The sequence below is a fragment of the Centropristis striata genome, chromosome 15 (genome assembly GCF_030273125.1).
Source record: "Centropristis striata isolate RG_2023a ecotype Rhode Island chromosome 15, C.striata_1.0, whole genome shotgun sequence".
In the NCBI taxonomy this organism is placed as follows: domain Eukaryota; kingdom Metazoa; phylum Chordata; class Actinopteri; order Perciformes; family Serranidae; genus Centropristis; species Centropristis striata.
In genome coordinates, this window is record NC_081531.1 from 25059987 (window position 1) to 25085822 (window position 25836).

The following is a 25836-nucleotide window of genomic DNA, read 5'->3' on the forward strand; positions in this document are numbered from 1 at the left end:
GAGTAAACTTCCTCAAACTTGCTCCACCACTTCCTCTCTCTCTCCTCTCGGACTTCCTCCTCTTCATTAGCTCCGCCCGCCCGCCTCGCACTGAGATACAGATCCGCTGTCCCTCTGCACGCATACACACACACACACACACACACACACACACATACACACACAGCGGGACTGAGCGGAGCTGTGTGCCCGGAGAGGAGGACTGATGATCGGTGAGTCTCTACTTATCATCCGCCCGGTGCTCCGTATCAACCGATCAGCTGTGCGTCTATGTGTGTGTGTGTGTGTGTGTGTGTGTGTGTGTGTGTGTTTCCTCTCTCTGTCCAAACTTTTAGCACGCTATTGATCTCTGCTTTAATTCCCGTCAGCTGATCGATCTGTTCCCCAGCGGATCAATAACAATGTTTGTTTGTTTGTTTGTTTGTTTGTTTGTTGACGCTGCTGCAGGAAACTGGAGATGAAGTGCGACCACTCCCAGTGTGTGTGTGCGTGCGTGCGTGTGTGTGTCACTCACTTCTTCCTTGCACTTAAATTCAATGTGAAATATTTCCAACTTGAATAACATAACAGACATGCTGTGTCATTTAATAGAAGAGAATAATGGTTATAATGTGAACTATAACCAGAATATTGCACGAATAATAAAGGATAATAACTACATTAATATGGCGGTATTACTGTGATATATCATAATATCATAATGCATAGGAATAGTAATCTGTATGAACTTTTAACTCTAGCTAAATCATAATATTAACTTTCATATATGATGTAACAGTGAAGAGTTTATTAAGATAAATATTATGTACAGCAATGCAAGAGGAAGAACTAATTAACTAACTATATTTATATCTATAGAAATATTAGAATATTACAGGTCCAAATACATTTAAAAAAAACTAAGAAGTACTGTAATAATTGAATATTATAGGAATACTGTTGGTACTGCTATGTCTTTATAACAATTACTTTACTATTACGATTACTTTAAGAATGTTGTAGAAATATTTACCTCTACATGAACTTAAAACGCAATGAATATCATAGGAATAGTACAGGCACTGTCCAAATAAATATAAGAATATCACAGAAATACAAGTAGTGGGTAATGACTAAAAAAGTAATATTATAGGAATATTATAGTCATGATGGAAAAGTATATTACAAAAGCAATAGATACAAGAATTCTAGGCAGTGTTTGCAAGTAAATATAAAAAATATCACAGAAATACTTTATAATGTAATCGTAAAAATAAGTGGGTAAAGAGTTCAAAAGTGTCTTACATGCAGTGGTGGAATGTAACTAAGTACATTTACTCAAGTACTTATGTACAATTTTGAGGTACTTGTACTTTCCTTAAGTTAACTTAAGTTTCCAAATTTGTAACTTCATACTTAACTACATTTTAAGGGCAAATATTGCACTTCTTACTCCACTACATTTATCTGACAGCTTTAGTTACTTTTCAGGTCGAGATTTAACAAAAAAAGAACATCAGAAATTTAAAGTGATTAAGAATCAAGAATTTAAAGAACCAATCAGAGATCGACATGTAAAGCCACACTATCACTAGGTTGATTGACAGGTCTGTTAACATAGAAATGGAAATTTGTTAAAAAGCCACAGTTTGACATTTTGTGAAATGTTCTTTTCAGAGGTTGGTTGAGAAAGTCAGACTGAGCCACAGTTTGTGATGATTCTTGATCATTTTAGGGGAAAAATTATAATAAAATAAATATAAAATAATTAAATTATCTGGCAGCTTTAGTTACTTTTCAGGTCGAGATTTAACATAAAAAACATGAGAAATTTCAACTGATTACGCTTGTTAATGAATTAAAACACATAAAAGTATATTAAATATTTAAAAAGAGCCCTACGCTGACAACAATAAAACACTGCTTACATAAATGCATCAATATTATTATTATTATTATTATTATTATTATTAATAATAATAATAATAATAATAATACTAATAATAATAATAATAATAATAATAATCTAATAATATATTTAGAATATATAAAACAATCTGTGTTGGGTCATTCTGCATAACAACTACTTTTACTTTTGATACTTTAAGTACATTTTGATGCTGATAGTTTTGTTCTTTTACTTCAGTAAAAGTACAAATGCAGGACTTTTACTTGTAGTGGGGTAATTCTTGTAACTTGTTTTATATTAATTTGTTCAGGAAATATGGTCAGAACAGGCACTATATTAACAGAATAGAATTGTTAAATGGGTTTAAACTTAGCCTCATAACAAAAAATAAGCTTTTTGAAATTAGCTACTTTTTCACATTTCTGTTTCGAGTCACACACATATTTTGAAGAAGTCATTTCTTGTCACAGTCACATGACCACATTTATGTGAAGCATAAAGCTGAATATTGGAGATGCAAGAACATTTAAAGTGTTTGTTACACGTGTGTCACCATGGGTTCTTATGGGTAAATGTCAAATAAATATATATTATTAGTAATATCATTATTATAATATAATACTATAATATCATTTATGAATGATTTTATGAATGATCAAAATGTGATCCTGTGGTGGGTCAACGAAATGAAAAGCACGACGGACAGACAGATACACACATGGGACCAAAGACATAATAACTATAGGACTATTAGAGGAATGCACTGTGAGACAATGGGCATGTTGGCAAGACAAAAGACAACAAGACTGACTAATGGAGATGACATCACACAGCGTCAGTGGTTGCACATGCTCAGATGTGAATCAGAAACATCACAAGTTGGACAATTTCAGGCCCCTCAGAATAAAACAGGAAGTCAGAGAGCGAGATATGTCAGAGATCGCCAAGTGACTGCTGATGAATCATTCAGCTGTCAAAACTGTAAATACAGACTGATGACTCATTTTATATGCAGAGTTCATGTTTTAACCACAGTTGAGTCCAAACCTTTCTGGCCTATTAGACCTGGTCTGGTTTGATATTCTTTAGTGTTTTAGTCCTTGTTTGGTTAAGTATTCTTTGGTGTTTTAGTCCTGGTTTGGTTTTATATTCTTTGGTGTTTTAGTCCTGGTTTGGTTCAGTATTCTTTGGTGTTTTAGTCCTGGTTTGGTTTTATATTCTTTGGTGTTTTAATCCTAGTTTGGTTCAGTATTCTTTGGTGTTTTAGTCCTGGTTTGGTTCAGTATTCTTTGGTGTTTTAGTCCTGGTTTGGTTCAGTATTCTTTGGTGTTTTAGTCCTGGTTTGGTTCAGTATTCTTTGGTGTTTTAGTCCTGGATTGGTTTCATATTATTTGGTGTTTTAGTCCTGGTCTGGTTCAGTATTCTTTGGTGTTTTAGCTTTCAATCCATGGAATTTAAGACCAGAACTATGACTGTGGTCTCCATCCAACAGACACCAGCCAGCCAATTGCAAACCAGGAACTCTGTGGTATAAATGTCTTGAGTGTATTCATGTAAACTGCTGGTCAGACTGTCTCAGTAAACACATTTCCTTCCCACATGCTGCTACTGGATGAACAGAGCAGCGGGCAAACCCTTCCTGTTTCGGTTTCAACACAGACCAGTTCCTCTTTAGACTGGGGCGTCTGTGACTGCTTCTTAGGGTGAGAAAACGCTGCATATATAAGGTAAATGTGACTCTCTTGACTTTGTTAGACTCTGCTTGTCAGTCAGCTGGTCTTCATCAGAAATAATAAGATCGCATGTAAACAGAGATGGTGAGCAACAGTGGGATTTATATGGCAGAGAAAACAAGTGTGAACAGTAAAACCATTACCACTATGTCTATAATAAACAGCCCATAACAGTTTACAGACCACCTTCCTGCTTAACTTTGACTCACTTTTAATTCTGAAGCTAAGAGTTTTCTATGCTATGACAGATTATTAATGACATTTTAGGTGTGTTTACTTTCAGTTTCTGATAATCTGAACCAAACTGGCTTTTTAAAATGTCTTTTAGTGCCAGTGCTGGTGTTTAAGCCTTGGTTTGGTCCATTATTCTTTGGTGTTATAGTCCTGGGCTGTGATAGATTTGTCCAAAATAACCTCCTATGTCCATTTGTAACCAATTTTTCCTTGTTGATCATAGGAATCAGCTGTGTCAGAGCATGTAGAGGACTAAAGAGTTGCTCCAGGATAGGTTAGGGAAATACTACCATACATCCTCCATCCTGCTGCTGTCAGATTTAAACCTGATATTTTCTGTCATCTTAGTCCTGGTTTGATCCAATATTCTGTGTTGTTTCTGCCCCTGGCATTTGGTCGATTATTCTCCAGTGTTTAACCCTGATTTGGCCAAGTAATGTCTGGCAATTTAGTCCAATATTCTCTGGTACTTCAGTCTCAGTTTAAATAGTATTTATACAATATTTCTTGGTGTTTTAGCCCTGGTGTTTGTTGAGTAGTTCGGTTGTTATAATCCTGGTTTGGTTTGATATTCTTTGGTGTTTTAGTCCTGGTTTGGTTCAGTATTCTTCAGTGTTTTAGTCCTGGTTTGGTTCAGTATTCTTCAGTGTTTTAGTCCTGGTTTGGTTCAGTATTCTTTGGTGTTTTAGGGTGCTTTCACACCGCTAGTTCGATTATTTGGTCGGCACCAGGCAGTAAAATTGTTACATTGTAGCATACAGACTGCGTGTGGTCCGTGTTCACACATGCAAACGAACCACATTGGTCTGAATGACGTTTCGTCATCTTCCAGTGGAAATAAGCGGTAATTTGAACTTTCACAATGGAGCGACACGTTCGCTGGTCCTTGCTTTTTATATCGTCAACATTACCCATTTCTGAATAGGCTATGGCTTGTTTGGAAGATTTAATTAAATTCTACTTTAAGCTTGGTTTGAGACATGGTGAGATTCTACAGTTATTGAACAATTGTTATCAGTATGCTACTCTGAGAAGAATTTTGAAATGCATGGGGTTGTACCTAATGAAACATGTATATTACAGATTAAATTAATTTCATACCAGTGTTTTCCCCTACATCCATTCAGCAGCCGCACAACACATGCAGGCCCGGGGTGGGTAATTGGGAGAATCGGGAGAGTTCCCGGTGGGCCGCTTCACTTTTGGGCCGGCCGATAATTTATTTATTTATTTATTTGACATTTTTCACGTTAGTCCATCTTCTCTTAAAGTACGCTAAACACGTTTTGCATTCTGACACCGCAGCCTCAGCATGGGTTGTACCATACGAGGGAGTTCTCCCCTCCCAAATAAAGTTGGTTGGGTCCATAGCCGTCTTTCCAAAAAAGTTTTCTCAGGTAGGCTACCGATAGCTGGGCCAGCCCTATCTCAACGATACACATCGGGGAGGATGGATGGGAGGAAGAGGCCAGGAGGGGCTGAAAAAGCCAGGTTGAAGAAAAGAAAGGCATTGGAGGAGGATTCTGCCAAATGTGCCAAGCTTACAGATTTATTTTCGAGAGGACAAACACAAGTGGCAACTGGTAAAGAGAGACATAGGCTTAATGCAACGTAACTGTTCGGCTAACGTTGTAACGTGGTTAATATCGTTGAAGCGTTGTCAACCTATTCGCAAGCAAAATATTGAATTGAATTAAAATATAAGCCTTTTTATATCACCTGATATATGGCGATTCATAGACTTTGCAAATATTATGAAAATATTGATAACAAAACTCAAACTTGATCTGTGTAGGCTATGCAGTGAAATTATTTTTTCTTTGTAGCTTCTGAGCAGCAGATAAGCCAGTCTCCTGCTGAAAATGATGAGCCCGAAATTTGCAATGAGGAGGCCATGACTACAGGGACAGGTAGAGAAGATAACAGAGTAAACAATATTAATTAAAGTTATTTAATGTAAGAAAGAGCAGTATATGACAGTCCATGATGAACCAATATGCATTATTTGCTCAGATGTGGGCGCAGTAGCCTAAAGGAGTAAACCACCATAATATACCTATGCAGAAAAATGATAATGGTGCTATTCACAATGTAACTGAATAGTGTAGCTACTGTGAGTTGAACTGTAAACAGTAGTTCAATATGCATCTTTATTGAAGAGTGGGATATGTTTCAAATGCTTTATTTATTTATTTTATGCTTTTGTTAATTTATCAACCTACTGTATCCTTGTGGAATAGTGAAATATTTTTTGTTAACTTCTCAGCTTAAGTGGATTATTATTTAACCTTTACATTATCTGTTGAACCATGGTATTAATAAAAAAAAACTACAGGATAGTAAGAGCTGAACTGTTGCTTCATTTATCCAATTTCCACTACCATGGAAAAAGTGGGCCGGTCTTGGGCCTGAAATTCCCGGGCTGAAAAGTGGCCCCACTCCGGCCCTGAACACATGTGTTGGTAGGTCACACACGATTTGCGCTGCTGCTGAATGAATGTAGGGGAATATACAGGCAGCACGCAAATTAAGCACTGATGCATTTCGAATAGTTCGTTTAAACCTGAGTTGGTCCAGGTTCGCGTTCTCACCAGAGGGACCACACCAGAGGTTGGCATTTGGTGCGGAATCTTGATTTAGTGCGCACTCAAGTGCGATTGATGCTTTCACACCGACGAAAACGAACCGAACTAAGAGCTTTTGGTTCGAATGGACTGTTTAGTGCGCACCAACTGCTGTTGGTGTGAAAGCACCCTTAGTCCTGGTTTGATTTGATATTCTTCAGTGTTTTAGTCCTGGTTTGGTTCAGTATTCTACAGTGTTTTAGTCCTGATTTGGTTCAGTATTCTTCAGTGTTTTAGTCCTGGTTTGGTTCAGTATTCTTCGGTGTTTTAGTCCTGGTTTGGTTCAGTATTCTTCGGTGTTTTAGTCCTGGTTTGGTTCAGTATTCTTTGGTGTTTTAGTCCTGGTTTGGTTCAGTATTCTTTGGTGTTTTAGTCCTGGTTTGGTTCAGTATTCTTTGGTGTTTTAGTCCTGGTTTGGTTCAGTATTCTTTGGTGTTTTAGTCCTGGTTTGGTTCAGTATTCTTCAGTGTTTTAGTCTTGGTTTGGTTCAGTATTCTTTAGTGTTTTAGTCCTGGTTTGGTTCAGTATTCTTTGGTGTTTTAGTCCTGGTTTGGTTCAGTATTCTTTTGTGTTTTAGTCCTGGTTTGGTTCAGTATTCTTTGGTGTTTTAGTCCTGGTTTGGTTTAGTATTCGTTGGTATTTTAACCCTGACTTGGCCAAGTAGTCCAATATTCTCTGGTACTTCAGTCACAGTTTAAATAGTATTTATACAGTATTTATTGGTGTTTAGTCCTGGTGTTTGTTTAGTAGTCTTGGCTGTTTTAATCCTGGTTTGTTTTGATATTCTTTGGGGTCCTAGTCCTGTTTTGGTCCAATAATAATTCTCCAAGTTTGTACACCTGTGTTTCACTATATGTTTATGTGAGGAACATCTGTGTTATTTAAAAAAATAGGACCATGAGGGAAAAGCCAGTACTTTAAAATGTATTTTTTTAATTTTGTGCACCACCTGCTTTAAGTTGTGCGTGTACAATAACCTAGTGTTGACTATTTTGCAGAGCAGGTGTCTCTTCTGCCAGATGTTTTTTTTTTCAGACTAATGAAATACCCCAAAAGTCCACACAGCCGTGAAAATATTTTTTAAACCTCACAGCTCCAATTATAGAGAATTTCCCATCAGAGCTTCAGCTGCAGGATGACTCGGTTCCTCTGTGGGTCAGGAGACTCTTCCTAAACGAGCAAGATAAAATAAAATTACAAAAAAAGAACACAGCTGACAAGACGAAACCAAGCTGCTTGTTAGTTCCTGAATCTCTAACAGAGACGATCAGTAAAACCACGACGGAGACGACTGGCTTCAGTGTCACTGATTACATTTCAGCCTGTCTCCCTGAAGAAGACACAGTAAAGGAAGTTCCATCCATCCATCCATCCATTTTCCTCCGCTTATCCGGGGCAAGGTCGCGGGGGCAGCAGGCTAAACAGAGGCTAAAATATTTCGAGAAAATAGTCGCAAATTTACTAGATTAAAGTGGCAAATCTACAAGAAAAAAGTTGCAGATCTAAGAGATTTAAAAAAGTTCGCAAATTTACGAAAAAAAAGTGGGGGAAAAGCACCTTTTTTCTCGCAGAATCACCACTTTAAATTTCATAGATCTCCACATTTCTTTCTCGTAGATTTCCCACTTTAATCTGGTAAACTCTTTACTCAAAATATTACCCCCCTCCCCCGGGTCCGTATGTTTTTTTTACACATTCTGGCTGTATGTAATATCCTCCAATATTCTCTAGGGTTGAAATTTGGAATTTGCAAGTATTTAAATGAGTGCATTTATTTGATGATATTTTAGTGAGATCCGCAATTTCAAAGCTGCTCTCGATTTACTTCTCATCCCGTACCTATCATCATGAGTTTTGTGTCGTAACTAAAGGAGCAAGAGTGCAGTTAGAAGCGACCACAATTTAGTTTCCTCTGCAGGGTCACAAGCGAGCAGTTCCCATGCATGTACACCTTTTATTCCCCATATGCCATTATCAATAATGCACTTTTTAGATAGAGGGCAGGTAACTGGAGGCAGGGTCTCACATACACTGCAAAAACCAACTGAAAAAAAAGAGAAATAAATAACTGGTCTCCATTTATTCAAAAATTAACCTCAAAAATTAACCTCTAAATAAATAAATAGAATTAAGCAAATATATGCTTGAAACAAGTAAAATTATCTGCCAGTACAGTAAGTTAATTTTTCTTTGTAAGAATTCTTTAAATAAGTAAAAATATCTGGAAAAAAAACAATGATGTCCTAAAATAAGTCCAAAAATACATATTTCGAGCAATTGTGGCTTGAAAAGCCCAGCTGTAGTAGCATTAAAATAAGCCAGTAATACTTGAAACTACCACGTTTTCTTTCTCATATCAGTATCTTGTGGGTAGATACTGGTGGTAGAAAATGCTTTTGAAATAACATTTAAACTACATGCAACTAAAACTCCCAATTGGAACCAATATTTTAGGTAAAAACTCACCATATTAAACAGTTGAATAGATTGAAAAAGCATGAAAAAGCTCACAATGTCAATCCTAAAAAGAAATCTTGAAATCCCTGTGAAGAGGTTATTCAGTCATTTTTGTTACAAAAAGACACGTTCTTAAAATAAGCACATGAAGCTATGGTCAGTAGGTAAATTATACTCAAAACAAAATAATTAAGATACGATTGCGAGATATAAGAAGAAAATACTTGGTAAGCTTCATGTTTTTGCAGTGTAGAGCTACAACAACTTAAATTGATAAAAATTGATTATAAAAATAGTTGGCAACACATTTCATCATCAGTGAGTTGGGTCAATGTTATGATGCAAGCAGTCGCATATGTTACTCCTGTGTCTCTCCCAAGTCACCCCCTTCAGCATGTGAGATGCACCAGGCTTTCACTGACTGACTGACTAATATAAACCTCTCCAAGGCATTATCAGACAAAGTAATAGCTGTTTTTTATTATGGATTTAGGACTCGAACACATTGACACACAGTGCTGAGGTGCATCTCAAAGTAATCGTAACATTGGCGTTGTGTTGCTTCCGTTATCCCTAGATTCCAACATGTGTTGTAACATATATGGGGGCTCGTCCGGGAATTTAATTAATCTCAAATTGATCTTCAGGTCCCCAGCCTTCACATGATGTACACTTCTATGTGGCATCTAGTGTTGACCTGCTATCTCCCCCTAAAAACCCTGTTTAAAAAAGGTGTGATGCCAATAGCCGTGTTTCTCAGGTCACGCCCTCTCAAAAGTCCGCTCACTCTGCATGTCTGCATTATAAAAAGGCCCCCAGAGGGATTTAGAGACTCTGGAGGTGACGTATGGTTTTCAATTGTTGCATAATTGCCAAGTGACAGTTTTGACCGTGATCCGTGATCACATAAGTGACGGATTAAACAAGGGAGACTCAACTGTGGCCGCCGTCGCTAACTGTGCACAACATCAGCAGCTGATCATAAACAAGGCAGCAAGGCTAATTACGCGCAGTGTCTCCGCTAATCATACACATAGTTATCTTGAATTAACAGCATCGCTAACTGTGCACAGTTAGCGATGTGTCTGGTGCTTGTTGTAAACAAACAGAGATCGCTAAGTGAACACCTCCTGCAGCAGCAGCACATACACACTGTACTGCTACAGAGCTAACTGTTAACCTATTAGCAATTTAAAGACTGGACGCTAAGGGGTCAACATCCCCTCCGGCTCTGAAGCTAGGAGAGACTGCTGCAGGAGGACTGTTCCCCTTCGACTCGTTCTTACACTTCTTAAGGAGCAGCCGGCCCGCAGCTCGTTAAGAAGAGTCAGAAGGAGTCTCCAATAAATCCAGAAAAAGTAGCTGGATTTGTCTCCAGTCGCTTTTTTGAAAAATAGTCACTAGGGGGGTAAATATAGCAACAAAGTCGCTGGCTTTTATAAATGGTGTGTGTTGTTGTGGCGTCAAGTACATCACATCCTGCTTAGCGTTCTATCCAATCAGTAACCAGGCTGTTTTCAGGGGAGGAAAAAGACCCTGCTCTTCTACAGGGACGGAAAAAAAAGTCTTGTCAAAAAGGCTCGGGTATTGGGCTATAGTGGAAACACCCTTATTATGTTTGTTTCGGATTCACAGTCAAATCTGTCCCACGCACTGAGAGGAAGGTTACACAATGAATGTTTGTTCTGGGTACCTGGTTACTGATCTCGATTCTTCTTCCTCTTTTTCCTTAACGTGTTTTCTTCTTTCTTCCTCTCACAGTTTGACTCTGTCAGCACACCGTTTCCCCTCAGATCTGTGTTTTCAGACCTGCTAGTTTCACTGGACATTTTGAGCTAATAGGAAAAAAAGAACTATTAAAGTTGCTAATTTGGTCAGATTCTGAAATTTGAAGTTTTATTAATCCTCGAATGTTAGTTTGGTGTTTTTAAGTTAAAATAATCAGCACAGCAGGTGACTGATGCAGCTATAGTGGGTATTTGACATTAAAAAGCAGTGGCCAAGATCTAGAAATGTCCCGCTGGAAGCACAATATCCTGTATAAAAACTGTGCTATTTTTGTATTTGTGGAAAGAACAAAAGGGTTTTCCCATTCACTCCTGTTGAGTTACAGTTTTATCACAGTCACTCATCAAGTCTTTAAGTTGATGCAGCAATCTTCACTGAAAGTGCTGCTCTATTTCAACATAAAACCACAATGACATTTTTCTACTGAAAGCTTCCTTTTTTCCCCAACTATTTTGAGTTACAAAAGGACAAAGTTACAACACTTGAAACGTTTCTTTCAGTGACTCTGCAGTAGGGCTGCAACTAACGATTATTTTTATTTTCTGTTGATTATTTTATCAATTAAAATATTAGTTGTGGACGAGTGAAGAAACCAGAAAATAGATTGATAATGCTCCTTTTAAGTGTTTCTTGACATAATTAATTTAGCTGACATAATAATAATAATAATAATAATAATAATAATAATAATAATAATAATAATAATAATTGATTCATTAATTAATCTTTGCAGCTCTACTCTGCGGGTTATCAATGTGTTAATAATATCTTATAACATGTTAATCAGTGGAGGAAGAAGTACTTGAATACTTTAATAAAAGTAGAAATACCAAAGTTCAACAATACTTAATTAAAGTCCTGCATTTAAAAGGTTACTCAGGTAAAACTACATTAGCATTAATAGCAACGTGTACTTAAAGTACCAGAAGTAAACCTACTAATTATGCAGAAAGGTTCCTTTACAATATTACAGAATATTCTATTTTTCATGTTTTCCACTAAAACATACATGTAAAATAATTTTAATCATGTAGCTTATCAATGTGGAGATATTTTAGTTAATTTGTATACTACTGGAGTCACACAGTACTACAACAAATCATACAAGCATATCATATGTTGTTTCATGCAAAAAGTGTCAAATAGATGTAGTGCAGTAAAAAGGACAATAATTGTAAATATAGTGGAGTATTCTGCCCTACAAAGTCTAACTGCAGTAACTACGCAAAGGGTAAAACTGAGAAAACTGCTTTAAAATATTAACTGGCCAGCCATATTGGTGATAGGTAGATAAGTAATATGACACTTATTTCTACAAGTATTGTCAATGTATTTTTTATGCTAAAAAATCATGACGATTTATTTGACCTTTGACCCCAAAAACGTAGTTACTGCCCTCTGGTTTTGCTGTAAAAGGTTCTAATAGTAATGATAAACAGAGTGCAGTAACTATAATGTTGTTGTCTTCTTTCAGCTTTTATATTTTGTTTTTAGTGAATAAAAATTTTCAAATTGATTTTGTTATACATTTATTTAAAAGTGTTTAACAACTATATTCAAAGATTTGTGTATTTTAGACTTGATATTATAAAGTAATGTTATATTTTAGTCTTAGTATAATTTTATCACTTTTTTACTTCATCAATATCTAGATAATAATGTCCCTATTAAATAATTTATATTATTCTTGTCTTCACTATTCAACACAATGAAGAAATACAAGCCTACACTCTATCACAGTTGAACTCTGCTTTGGTTTTGAGTTGGATTTTGTAGTTACTGCAATTTTTACATCATTATTTCTCTGAAAAAAAGTAAAATTGAAATCTAAAACTTTGTCACAACATAAAACAGACATCAAGGAGTTCATTTTTGGTTATAACTCAATTTCGACCAAAAATGGAGTTACTGCAGTTAGACTTTGTAGGGCAGTATAAGTATAAAGTAAAATGGAAATACTTAATAAGAGTACAGCTTTGTTTCTTCTTAGTATAAAATCCTGATATAAGTTCTTCTTCTGTGCCACAGATCTCCACTGTTGTCCAGAAACTATTAAAAACTGAGGTGACATGTTCCTTCATTACTATGAACACACACACTGTAGTTTACTTGGACTCAAAGCTACAGAGAGGGTTATACTTTAAGATATGGAACTGGATATTTCCTCTGCCACTGGAAAAGGTCAAAGGTCACATTCTCCTCACACTCTACCACGTAAACAATATAGAGGGAAGACAAGAACGGGCAGGAGAGAATGAAAAGCTGTGAGATCAGAGGTTCACTCTTCCAGCAGGAGTGAGATCAGCAGACCTCCGCCCAGCGAGGAGAGAGAGGGGAGGGTGGGGTCAACGTCCCCAGAGTCTGGGTTGAGCCACTTTCTCTTTCCAGACATCTGCAGAGAAAGCCGACAGAGTTACTATTTTATAGTTCAGTACACAATCCACCACAATGATGTTCATCCTACTCATATTTAAACCAGGAATGTTCTTTTTTCCTTTATTTTTTGCTTTCCTCTTTGAAGTGCCTTTTAGCACAAATGTGTCAAACTCTGAAACTCTAACGCGCAGACTTTGAAACACACTTTTACTGACACACAAAGTAACACACTGGCATTCAGAAAGACACTTAAAGGCCTACTTGGTGGTTTGGAGCTCTAGCTGGAGCCTAGAGCTCCCCCCACAGCTTTGGGGTGGAAACTTCACAATACTGATGGAAAAAAACCTCCCCCACGGCAGCCCTCCCCCTTTCTACTGCTGGCCATGTGCATTTGTTGTCAACGGAGCCGGCAGAGTAACATCTAGAGTCTGAGCTCCAGATGGGAATGCTCCTCTCCTGGTCCACTCTACACTCACCGCATGACTAAATCAAATCAATTCAAATCAATTTTATTTATATAGCCCAGAATCACAGATCACAGATTTGCCTCAAAGGGCTTCACAGACTGTACATGGTTCAACACCCTCTGACCTTTGACCCTCACATCGGCCAGGGAAAAACTCCTCAAAAAACCCTTTAACAGGGGAAAAAGAAGAAGAAACCTCAGGGAGAGACAGAGGAGGGATCCATCTCCAGGACGGACAGACGTCAATAGATGTCGTTGTACAGGATCAACAGAGTAGAATAGAGTAGATAAAGGTTGAGGGGGGAGAGGGAGGGAGGGAGGATAGAGAGAGAAGGTTGAGAGCGAGACAGAGCAGGAGCAGGAGTTCTGGAAGGAGACAGAGAGGAGCAGGAGTTCTGGGAGGGGCACAGCAGCAGGTGGTGAAGCGCCACCTTTGGCCAGTATTTCACCACTATTCTACTCTGTTGTTCTACCTCTACCTACCGTAGAATAGTGGTGAAATACTAGCCAAAGGTGGCGCTTCACCACCTGCTGCTGTGCCCCTCCCAGAACTCCTGCTCCTCTCTGTCTCCTTCCAGAACTCCTGCTCCTGCTCTCCTCCTGCTCTATCCTCCCTCCCTCTCCCCCCTCATCCTCTATCTACTCTATTCTACTCTGTTGATCCTGTACAACGACATCTATTGACGTCTGTCTGTCCTGGGAGATGGATCCCTCCTCTGTCTCTCCCTGAGGTTTCTTCTTCTTTTTCCCCTGTTAAAAGGGTTTTTTGAGGCCAACGTGAGGGTTAAAGGTCAGATGGTGTCGTACCATGTACAGTCTGTAAAGCCCTTTGAGGCAAATCTGTGATTTAGGCTATATAAAAAAATAAAATTAAAAAACTCCTGAAGACTCAACTCTTGAGAGAGCATCTTCTCTCCTAGCACCACGATAACTCTACTCCTTAAAATATCATCACTAGCACTTACTGCTGCACTATTGGCTCTTATTGTACTATACCTTGATTGTTCCCCTTTTTTCCTGTAAGTTGCTTTGGACAAAAGCATCTGCTAAATGACTAAATGTAAATGTAAATGTAAAATTGACTTGATTGACTTGAGTTATTAGCATAGGTTATTATGTAGCACCGTAAGGTTCAAAGTGAAATTCAATTCTGGATTTGTCCCATATAAGAGACATACAGTGAATGAATACATAACCTCAGTTGTCTGTAGACATAGATAGCAACAACCCAAAGCAACAGTCCATACAATCCAGCTGCTGCTGAAAACTAATGTTAGCTTTGGAGCTAGCGCGATAGACAGAATGGATTGAACACATTTACAAACACTACTATAAGAAACAAGTAGAAAACGAAGAGTTAGGCTACTTAGCATCTCATGAGCAGAATCTCCAGGTCAGCATCTGTGATCCCTCCGCTTCCCGTAGCTCTCGCCGTTCAGCGAACGCCCGACCGAGGTTCACTCTTGTTGTCCCTCGCTCTCTTCCTCTCCATCACCTTCTCCGTCAACAACCGTTTCTTTGGTCTTTTTTGGATTTGTCTCCAGTCGCTTTCTTGAAAAATAGTCACTAAGGGGGTCTGAAAATTAGCTAAACTCAGTAACAAAGTCGCTAAGTTGGGAACACTGCTTTGCCGGCTTTTACAAATGGCGTGTGTTGTTGTCGTGTAGAGTACTACGTCACATCCTGCTTAGCAATCTATCCAATCAGTAACCAGGCTGTTTTTAGGGGAGAGAAAAGACCCTGCTCTTCTACAGGGACTAAAAAATCCCGACAAATGCCACCTCCTGACTGCTCGTATTCAAATAAGGGGCGTTTCAGCAAGTGAGACCCGCCTCATTCCGGGTATTGCCCGGTAGTGGAAACAGCCCTAGTGACTCAAACACAACTGCGATTTGGATATGACCTGAGTGGAGGCTTGGAGATGATTTGGGTGATTTGAACAAGGTTTTGGTGTCTCTGAGATGACTGAGACGACTGTCTCGGGTTTATAAAACCATGCAGCCAGTTCCTGCCAGTTGGGACAAGTAGTGCCAAATGTGAGTTAGTAGTGGTGAAAACACTCTACTACTACACTGTTGTTATGTGTTCAGTAAGGTGTGAAAAATGTCTCAAAGAATTTATGCCTGTTTGAAGGCAAAGGGTGGTCACACCAAATATTAATTTGATTTAGATTTTCTTCTGTTCAATCACTTTGCATTTTATTAATTGATAAAAAAAATTAACTATTAGTATTTATATTTTTGAAAGCATTCTTTTTTTTACATGATTTGTTCAAACTTTTGCACAGTACTATCTATTTTCAAGAAATGTACTATATATTATGGTACAGGGTTTTTCTTGATTTTTTTCTACATAAAGTACTAATATCATAAGGAAAAATTGAAATTGAAATTGAATTAATATAATGGGACATTATAGATTTTTTTTTCTTTTTACATTATTATTGCTTAATGGTCTTGAATGTTCAGTTACAGTGAATTAAATGTTAAAATGCAAATGACAATACACATATTGCTGCATGTAAACTTTTTTAGTTTTTCTACAGTAAAACTTTGTATCTAATGTAAAAAAACAAACAAACACAGTAAACAGTCTGTTAGTAAAAGCTGCCAAACACTTACTGTCATATTAAAGTAACAAAGAAGAGAATGTCAGTTATTCTACATATACAGTTCTTAACAAATGTATTAGACCAGCGGTTTAATAAATGTTCTGCTTGATTCATTTCTGAGCCGGCTCACATTTGGCTATAAAAAGGGGATTTCACTTTGTTATTTGTCAAATAAATAACAATAACATTTTTAGTTTCAAACAAGCTTTTGAAAGATTTCTGAAATATTTATGTTTTCTCGTTTTTATGACAGGTGGTCTAATAACATTGTGTACTGTATATAGGTATTTAAATACAGATATTACGATATATACTGTATAATATCAGTATTTTTTTAAAGAAGTCACCTGTGGATTAACCCTCTGGAGTCCATCTATTTATTGAAAATACACTGAACATGTTGTATTTACAGTCATAACTTTATTTATATATCATATGTAGACAAGCTGAGAAAGCCAGTTGAAAGTGCAATCATAGGAGCTTTCACACAGTGTGCCATTTATGTTTCTAGACCATTTTTAAAATGTGAATTTTCTTTGTACTAAACTATTGCTATTTTTAATTTACATGCAAATATACATGTTGTTGATGTTTTTATAGTTATTTATTTCATTATTTTCTGCTGTTTTTGTCCATAGAAATAGGGACAACAATTGGTACATTTCCATAAAAACCTATGTCCTCTGTTTTTATTTTGGGTTCCTGGCAGCTTTATACTTGTAATTTAAAAAAAAATGAAAAATCTGACTGACTCTCAACTTGTGTTGAGAAAAAAGGGCCATGTATGTGATGTAAGGACAGACTGAAAAATGCTTAACAAAGACAGAAATTAATGCATAGGAAGTTGACAAATTAGAACCAAAATCTCCTGGACTTCAGAGGTTTAACTCATGTTGGTTTACTGTTATTTGACAGTAAGTGTTTGGCAACATTTGCTGACAGACTTTTTACTTTTTACTCTTTTTTTTATAATAATTATTACTGCTACTTCAACTATGCCTACTCACTATTACTATGCATTCTTCTATTGGTCCTTAAACTACTGCTCTGGGTCCACAACTATAGATAGATAGAAAGAGACACAAGGAAACACATAATTAGTTGTCCTTCTATCAGTTAAATGCAAATAAGATAAGATAAGATAAGCTTGTATTCAAATCTGTGTGTTTGAATGTGTGTGTGTGTGTGTGCAGGATAACGTATCAGTTTTGTTTGGAGACCGTTTCCTACTGCAGCGATCATTTCCATAAACACAAATACCTCTCCTCTTTCTGCAGTCAGACGATGGGACGTCACGTGTTTCTGAACAAACTGTGTTAACTGAAAGAAACTGAAAGAGTCTCTGACAGCTGGAGCGGGACAAGTGAACCAGTCAGTCACTGAAGGTAAACTGTCCAGTCCAAATGTAAATAACACAATGCTTCTTTTTACCTTTTGTGGGATTTATTTTGCTGTCCTTTGTCTCTAAATGTATGGTTTATTCAATGTCTTCAAAAAATAACTGATAATAATAATAAGACGAATTGTTAAATAGAGCGTGTGCTGTATTTCCATGATTTTAAGGATAAATTAAGGCGTTATATGGGAACTTGGTGAACAAACTTTGTGAGATCTGTGTTTTCTTCTTCATGATTTTTTTTTAATGATATTTCTCTAGGCAACCAGGACTAAAACATTTCAGGGCTTCAATGAGGCAAATAAAATAAGATAATTAAAAACAAAAGAAACTCAAGCGATCTCAGTTTTAGCAGTTAGGAAAATTGTGGGTTTAGGAGAAGGATAGCCGTGTTTCCACTAGGGGGAAAAGTCTGCTCACTCTTCGTGTCTGCATTACAAAAAGGCCCCAGAGGGATTTAGAGACTCCGGAGGTTTCCATTGTTGCGTAATCGCTTAGCGACCGTTTCGACCATGATCCGTGATCACAAATGTGACGGATTAAACACGGGAGACTCAACTGTGGCCACCGCTGCTAACTGTGCACAACGTCAGCAGCTCATCATAAACAAAGCAGCATGGCTAATTATGCACAATGTCTCTGCTGATCATAAACATAGTGATTGTGAATTAACAGCATCGCTAACTGTGCACAGAGTGTCTGGTGCTTGTTGTAAACGAACAGAGATCGCTAAGTGAACACCTCCTGCAGCAGCAGCACATACACACTGTACTGCTACAGAGCTAACTGTTAGCCTATTAGCAATTTGCAGACTGGACGCTAAGGGGTCAACATCCCCTCCGGCTCTGCAGCTGGGAGAGACTGCTGCAGGAGGACTGTTCCCCTTCGACTCGTTCTTACTCTTTTTAACAAGCCACCGGCCCTGGCAGCTCGTTAAGAAGAGTAAGAAGGAGTCTCCAATAACACCAGAAAAAGTCGCTGGATTTATCTCCAGTCACTTTCTTGAAAAATAGTTGCTAAGGGGGTCTGAAAATTCGCTAAATATAGCAACAAAGTGGCTGGCTTTTAAAAATGGCGTGTGTTGTTGTGGTGTCGAGTACGTCACATCCTAAATTTAGCAACAAAGTCGCTAAATTGGGAACACTGCTTTGCCGGCTTTTACAAATGGCGTGTGTTTTTGTCGTGTAGAGTACTACGTCACATCCTGCTTAGCGATCTATCCAATCAGTAACCAGGCTGTTACGGAACAAACACAACAAACAGTTTCTTCTGGAAGTTATTCAAGTTGTATTCGCTTGTACGCATGAAAAGAAACCGAAAAAAGGAGCTTTTGTCTGTGTTTCAGGTTGCTGAAGAGTTCAGAGGTCAGAGGTCATCATGCAGAGTATAAAGTGTGTGGTTGTGGGTGATGGCGCTGTGGGGAAGACGTGCCTCCTCATCTCCTACACCACCGGAGCTTTTCCCAAAGAGTACATCCCCACGGTGTTTGACAACTACAGCAGCCAGGTGTGTGTGTGTGTGTGTGTGTGTGTGTGTGTGTGTGTGTGGGTGTGAGTGCACTGCATAAAACATGAAGCTTACCAAGTATTTTTTTCTTATATCTAGCAATAGTATCTTAATTATATTGTTTTAAGTATAATTTACCTAAGGACCATAGCTTTATGTGCTTATTTAATTATTAGTACATTATGTGCTTATTTAATGGTCTTATTGTTTAAAGACTGTTGAATATGATTACTTTTTTTCCTAAAATTTTGGCTCCAATTGAGAGTTCTAGTTGAATGCAGTTTTATTGTTATTTCTAAAGCATTTTCTACCACCAAAACGTGCTAGTTTCAAGTATTACTGGCTTATTTTAATGTTACTACAGTCTGACTTTTCAAGCCACAGTTGCTCAAAATAAGTATTTTTGGACTTATTTTAAGACATCATTGTTTTTTCCAGTGTCTAGATATATTTTACTCATTGAAAGAATTCTTACAAATGTATTTTTCTTAATTGTAGTTATTTATTCCTTATTTTTTGTCAGTTGGTTTTTGCAGTGTGTGTGTGTGTGTGTTTGTGTGTGTGTGTGTGTATGTGTGTTTGTGTGTTTGTGTGTGTGTGTGTGTGTGTGTGTTTACACGCACAATAGGCAGAGCAGTTGACAAATAATATGTAATATTTATTATTGGTGGTTATTTCCTTGATTTGTTGAGTAATTGTTTGATCTAAAACATATCAGATAATTGTGAGGGGAAAAGTCTTTAATCAAATAGTTTTAATGGCATATAAAAATATAGAAAAGCTACTCTAGTGATGAATTACTAAAATCCTGCCTATTTTTTTTCCATCAATCATCTATAAGGAGGATGGATGCTGTTAAATATGAAAAAAAACAAATTTTAAAATGATAAAACATGAAATAAATTACTCGATAAATAGAGGTATATGCCATTAAGTGTCTAATAAATATTATTTACAATAAAAGTAAGCATTAATTAATTGATCAAATATGAAATTTACATTTGTCTTCTTTATTTATTTACATTTTATTAATTCCTTGTTGATGTACTACTGTCAGTCAGAGCATCCAAACATGCAAAAAAAAATGCATAGTCAAAATTGGGCAAATAAGTAGAAAATATATATATAATAATTATAATAATAATTTAATATAATTAAATATTTCTGTTTTACTTCTGCTTCTTTTTTTATTTACCTGTAATAATTTTCCTATTTTTTTTTACTGTCAGTCAGAGCCCCTCCATCAAGATTTGTATTTTTAACATTTTATAAATGAATAGAAAAAAAAATTGGAAAAAAAAAATGTATACATTCAAGAATTAATGAATAAATAAATACGTAAATAAATATAAGGGAAAATTAAAGGAAAGTAAACAGGGGAATTATTACAAAGGTAAGTGAATAAAGAAGCTAATTAAAACAGAAATATCAATTCATGTCTGTATTATACCAATGAATTGATAGCTATATTTATTGTTAAGATATTTTTTGGTACATTTAATGGCATATTAATTGATTTATCAAGTAATTCAATCATTTATTTATTCATCATATTGGCAGCTTCCATCTCCCTAATCTTTTAAATAATTGGTTCAGCACAACATTTGTCTTCGGATTTGTGGAATCTTTTCGTTGTTGATTAATATTGATGAAAACTTTGGTGGTTGTTGGTTTCTGACATTCATCCTGTTGTGTGTGCGTGTACCTGTGTGTGTGCGTGGTGCGTTCAGGTGACGGTGGACGGCAGGACTATCAGTCTGAACCTGTGGGACACGGCGGGTCAGGAGGAGTACGACCGGCTGAGGACGCTGTCCTACCCACAGACCAACGTCTTCATCATCTGCTTCTCCATCTCAAGCCCCGCCTCCTACGAGAATGTTAAACACAAGTGGCATCCAGAGGTCAGGGGTCAAATATCCTACTCTTTATAAACACATTACAGGGCCTAGAAAGCATCACATGGGAGCAATTAGAACATTTCAAGAGAATTGTGTTAGGTATTGAATTTTCTTCTTCATTAGCATCCCTTTATCGGCTAGCTTTAAGCTAACATTCAATTAAAATTTCACATTAACTACAAATATAAATCGTTATGTTTTGCTTCCAATTAATTAAGTGGTGTGAAACTAGAGTCTAACTTCTTATCTTTCAAACTGTATATTGTTTTAATGTACATTAGCCTCGGGTTTAGCAGAGTCGGCAAAAGGACGCTAACGCCGGTGATTTAGCCGTTTGTATGCTTTTGATGGGTCACTTTCATCTCCGGGCTGTAAAACAATGGCGGCTGCTGTATTTTTCAGAGGAAATGTTTCTGAGTAAGCCAAATAAATATCACTGATATAAACCATCGTTATCAACACACCCGGACCGTACTTCTGTCCTTCACAATAAAATACTCAGTAAAAATACAGATCAAGTGTCTCCCGAGCGTTCTTACACTGTTGAAAAAAACCCTGTTGTTTTTACGATAAAAAAAAAAGCAGCTGTGGTTGCTACAACTTTACCGTAATAAATACGGTGCAAATTTTTCTAATATTACGGTAAAAAGATATAATCGATGTTGATTTCACGTTTAAGATTTTATTCCACATTTTACCGTAAATTATAAAAAGTTTTTTCATCAAAAGAAACGCTGTTCTGCCATATAATTGACAAGAAAATACTTTATAAATTCTGCATGAATTAAATATTACAGTATATTTTTGTTAGAGATATGTCTTACATTTAACAGTGAGAAAAAGTATTTTTACAAAAATTAAATGCAAAAATTACAGTGATGGCTTGTATATATTTTACAGTGTATTTTTGTTACAAACACGGTGTATTTTACAGTTGAAAAAAAAAAATCGTGTTTTGGCTGATATATACATTTACAGTGTTTCATTGTTACTGAAACTGAATTAACCCGTTTATCATTTTACAGTCTTTTATTGTCATGGTTTAGCAGTTTTCTTACCATAAAATCGACAGACTTTTTTTTTTTTTTTTACAGTGTACTGCTTTCTCTCATCAGTTACTTTTGTATTGGGATTAGAAAAGTAAATCTCCATGTACATAAATGAAATTTGACACGTAGATTGTTAAATATGAATAAATCAATTTTACATACACTGGTGGCGATCTTATTTGAAATGGCCGCGAAACACCAGAAAGTGCGACATTGCAGATGTGACCGAAGAGGGAATATAGTACCGAATGGACGTCGACCTGTGAAATAGTAACTATAAGGGCCGGGACTTTAACGCGTTAATTAAGATTAATTAATTACACAAAAATTACCGCGTTAAAAAAATTGATGCATTTTAATCACACTTATTTTTGCACCGCGGAACGTTTCTCACTGGATGAGTTTCAGGCGGACCGATTATACTGGAGCACCAACTAGCGTTCATGAGTTCAGACAACAACAAACCACAGTGAACATGAAGGAAGAAGCTGATGAGACGCTTTGGTTGGCCCCGTGGATGATGGGACATTTTGTTACAAAAAATTTGATTTTTTTTTAACCAGCTGTTGGTAAATCTACAAAGTCTGTTATGGCCTCTGAAGCAACAGAGAAGTGTTTTCTAATAGTCAGGGTTTCCAATGTTCTGAATGTACTTGAAAGTATTGTTTTACTTAAAAATCTACAGTATTCTAGTTAACAGCAGGTCTACCTACCTATAGGCTACCTGAATTTCTGAAATGTACTATATTTCTAAATATGCTATTGCTATACTTAATGGCAAAAATTGCACTGGTCTGTTGGACTTGAACAAAATTAAACAATATTTGTGTTGCTTAAGCTTATGTATTCAGTCATTATTCAATGGTATACTAAAAATCCATGTGAAAAAAATTACTTCTCACTGTTCTCAGGTCCAATATTTATATGCGATTAAAATGCGATTAATTAATTACAAAGCCTCTAATTAATTAGATTAATTTTTTTAATCGAGTCCCGGCCCTAGTTACTATATATTCTCATTCTGTCATGCTTACTTATTATCACCAGGTGTCTCACCATTGTCCCGGCGTCCCCATCCTCCTGGTCGGCACAAAGAGTGACCTCCGGAATGACGGCGAGACTCAGAGGAAGCTGAAGGAGCAGAACCAGACCCCTGTCACCCACCAGCAGGGCGCCGCACTTGCTCGTCAGATCCACGCCCTGCGCTACCTGGAGTGTTCAGCCCTGAACCAGGACGGCATAAAGGACGTGTTCGCAGAGTCCGTGAGGGCCTACCTCAACCCGCAGCCCGCAGTAACCAAGAAGATCTGCGTCCTGCTGTAGGATCTGACCATCAGCGCACCTTCAGCGGTGCCGATTCTGTGGCACAACTGCCTGAGAGACTGTTTGGAAAATCTATGCTAAAAACATGTTTTTTTTTTAATGTTTGGTTAGAATTTTATCTTTACAGAATTATAAAAGGTAGTTTTGGGCTTAGTGTTCAATTACAGGGTAACTTACGGGGCTTTGTTTGCATTTGGGTGTGGGGGCATTATTTAAAGCATTTCTAATGCTGTAATTAACTATAGCCCTTAAGAAATAATTAAAAATCAAATAAAACTCTGATGTCCCATCACCTGTTGTGTTAATGATGACTTCACACATGACATGTTCAGAATGGACATGTGCACACTGCAAAAAAAAAAAAGGGATTTTCTAAAAACCAAATAAAAACAGTAAATCTGAGGGAAATGATTTTGCTGCGTGGACAGATAATTTCACTTGGCAAGATTTCTTAAATTAAGATTATTAAATCTAGAAATAAGTTTAAATTTTATGGGTTTTTTTTTATCTTGGTAAGAAACATATAATTGTCAGTGCACTCTGCTCGGGCCAGTTCATCGCTGCTTGCAGCTTTAATTTATCTTGTTTTAAGAGTTAATTTCTTATTTTAAGCGTATAACATGCTTATTTCTAGATTTAATAAACTTAATTTAATAAATCTTGTCAAGTGAAATTATCTGTCCACGCAGCAAGATCATTTCCCTCAGATTTAGTGTTTTTATCTTGTTTTTAGACACTTTTTTTGCAGTGCAGGATGTTGGTATTGATCAGAACTGTGGGTTGCTTCCATGTGGTAATGTTTTGGGTAAATTAAGTCAGATAGATCAGGAATTTGTAGTCAATCTTACGCTTACACCGGAAGTACACTTAAAATGAAAGCTGCAAGCAGTGATGAGGGGCCCCCCACATCTTGACACCTGCATGTCTAATAATAGAGGTGAATGAAATATGATTAGAACAAAGCCATATGGCTATGAGCATCAGCATCATGCCATTTAAAAGCAAACAAACCACCAACACATAAAGAGAGCACATACTGTAGTGCAGCCATTCTCAACCTTGGGGTCCCGACCCCAATTGTGGTCGGGAGATCATTTCTGGGGGTCGCCAAATCATTTTGGAAAAAATATAAATGCACAAAATTAATATCAAATTACATAATTTCAGACAGGGAGATGTTTTAGTTGTTGTCTGCTTCATTGTTTGTCCAAAGCTCCAGACTGGGTCAGCAGCAGCAGGGGCCCCAAGGTAGCGGACAACATGCATGTTAAATTGGGGGTCGTGACTCAAAAAGGTTGAGAACTACTGCTGTAGTGGTTAAGATTACAAACTGAAATGTAAATTTTGCAAAGTAGGTTGCAAGTAAACTGCATTCACTGATTCTTCAAAGCTTTGCTACAGGGGACACATTTAAAAATGAGCCATCCCGGACAGATATTTTGCCTTTCTACTATCTTATCTTTCTATTATATTATTTATTGTTTGACGGCGTAAAAAGCAACACCCTGAAAGCCCAGACAAACGCTTTTTGCAGCGTTATTTTTTGGACGAAATGCATTTGCAAAGTGATGATTTGTGGCACTTTGGACCCCATTTCACAATGACATATACACAGCAAATTGAGAAGAGTGGAGTTCTTGGTGCTAAACTAGACATACACTAGAAGAGTTAATTATACTCTGGATAGAGTTAATCCATTATAATTAACCGTCAGTTGATAAATAGTTTTTGTCAAAACCGAGTGTAAAAAGGAAGTGTCACTAAATCAAACCTGTAAGTATAAATGTTTAAATATTAACTCCAAACTTCTTACTCTTAACTCTGATTCCTGTATGTGGAGTTAAAATGTAACACCAAAAAGAGTCAAATTTACACTAACTTAGTGTAAAGGTACCAACACTCGAAAAAGTGTTAAATTAACTCCGAGGTGTGGACCCATATAGACACTTTAAAAGTGTTACGATTAACTCTTACAGTGTTCATTTCGGTATGCTGATTTTACTGTGTCGACACATTTAGCATCTTTAACCCTCTGGAGTCCATGAAAGCGCCAGAGCACGACTTCTTCATGACACCACGACGTAAAAACGAAGCAGCATGGAGCCCTGCTGTCAGGTTTTCTCTAAAGTTTTGGCTTTTCCAGAAGTTTCCATGTCCAATTTAATGCATCAGAGATTTTTTTCTAATTTAGCTTTGTGCATTTAGCATTTGTAATGCAATTTTTTGTGTGTACTGTGTGGTTTTATCTGTGTTTTTTTGTCATTTCTTTGTGGTTTTTTGTGGTTTTATTATGTTTCTGGTGTGTTTTGAGTCTGTTTGTATGTGTTTTTTGTAATTTTGTGTGTGCTTTTTTGTTTTTTTGTGTGTTTTTCGTGTTTTATGTGTGTTTTTTGTAAATTTTTGGTGTTTTTGTGTGTTTTTTTGTGTTCAAAATGTTGATCCAGTAAGTCAAAATGAAAAAAATAATCAGGAGCCCCAAACTCCAAA

The 25836-nt window shown here is 36.9% G+C and overlaps 1 protein-coding gene across 1 annotated transcript; it reads left to right on the forward strand.

Annotated features, from left to right (window-relative positions):
- Positions 1 to 74: 74 nt before the first annotated feature.
- Positions 75 to 23498, forward strand: rhogb (ras homolog family member Gb). The gene is made up of 5 exons (XM_059352021.1): positions 75 to 212; positions 17455 to 17562; positions 18919 to 19079; positions 20810 to 20980; positions 23074 to 23498. Exons 3-5 carry the CDS (start codon positions 18951 to 18953, stop codon positions 23347 to 23349), a joined length of 576 nt encoding a protein of 191 aa, XP_059208004.1. The 5' UTR covers positions 75 to 212; positions 17455 to 17562; positions 18919 to 18950; the 3' UTR covers positions 23350 to 23498.
- The last annotated feature ends 2338 nt before the right edge of the window (positions 23499 to 25836 follow it).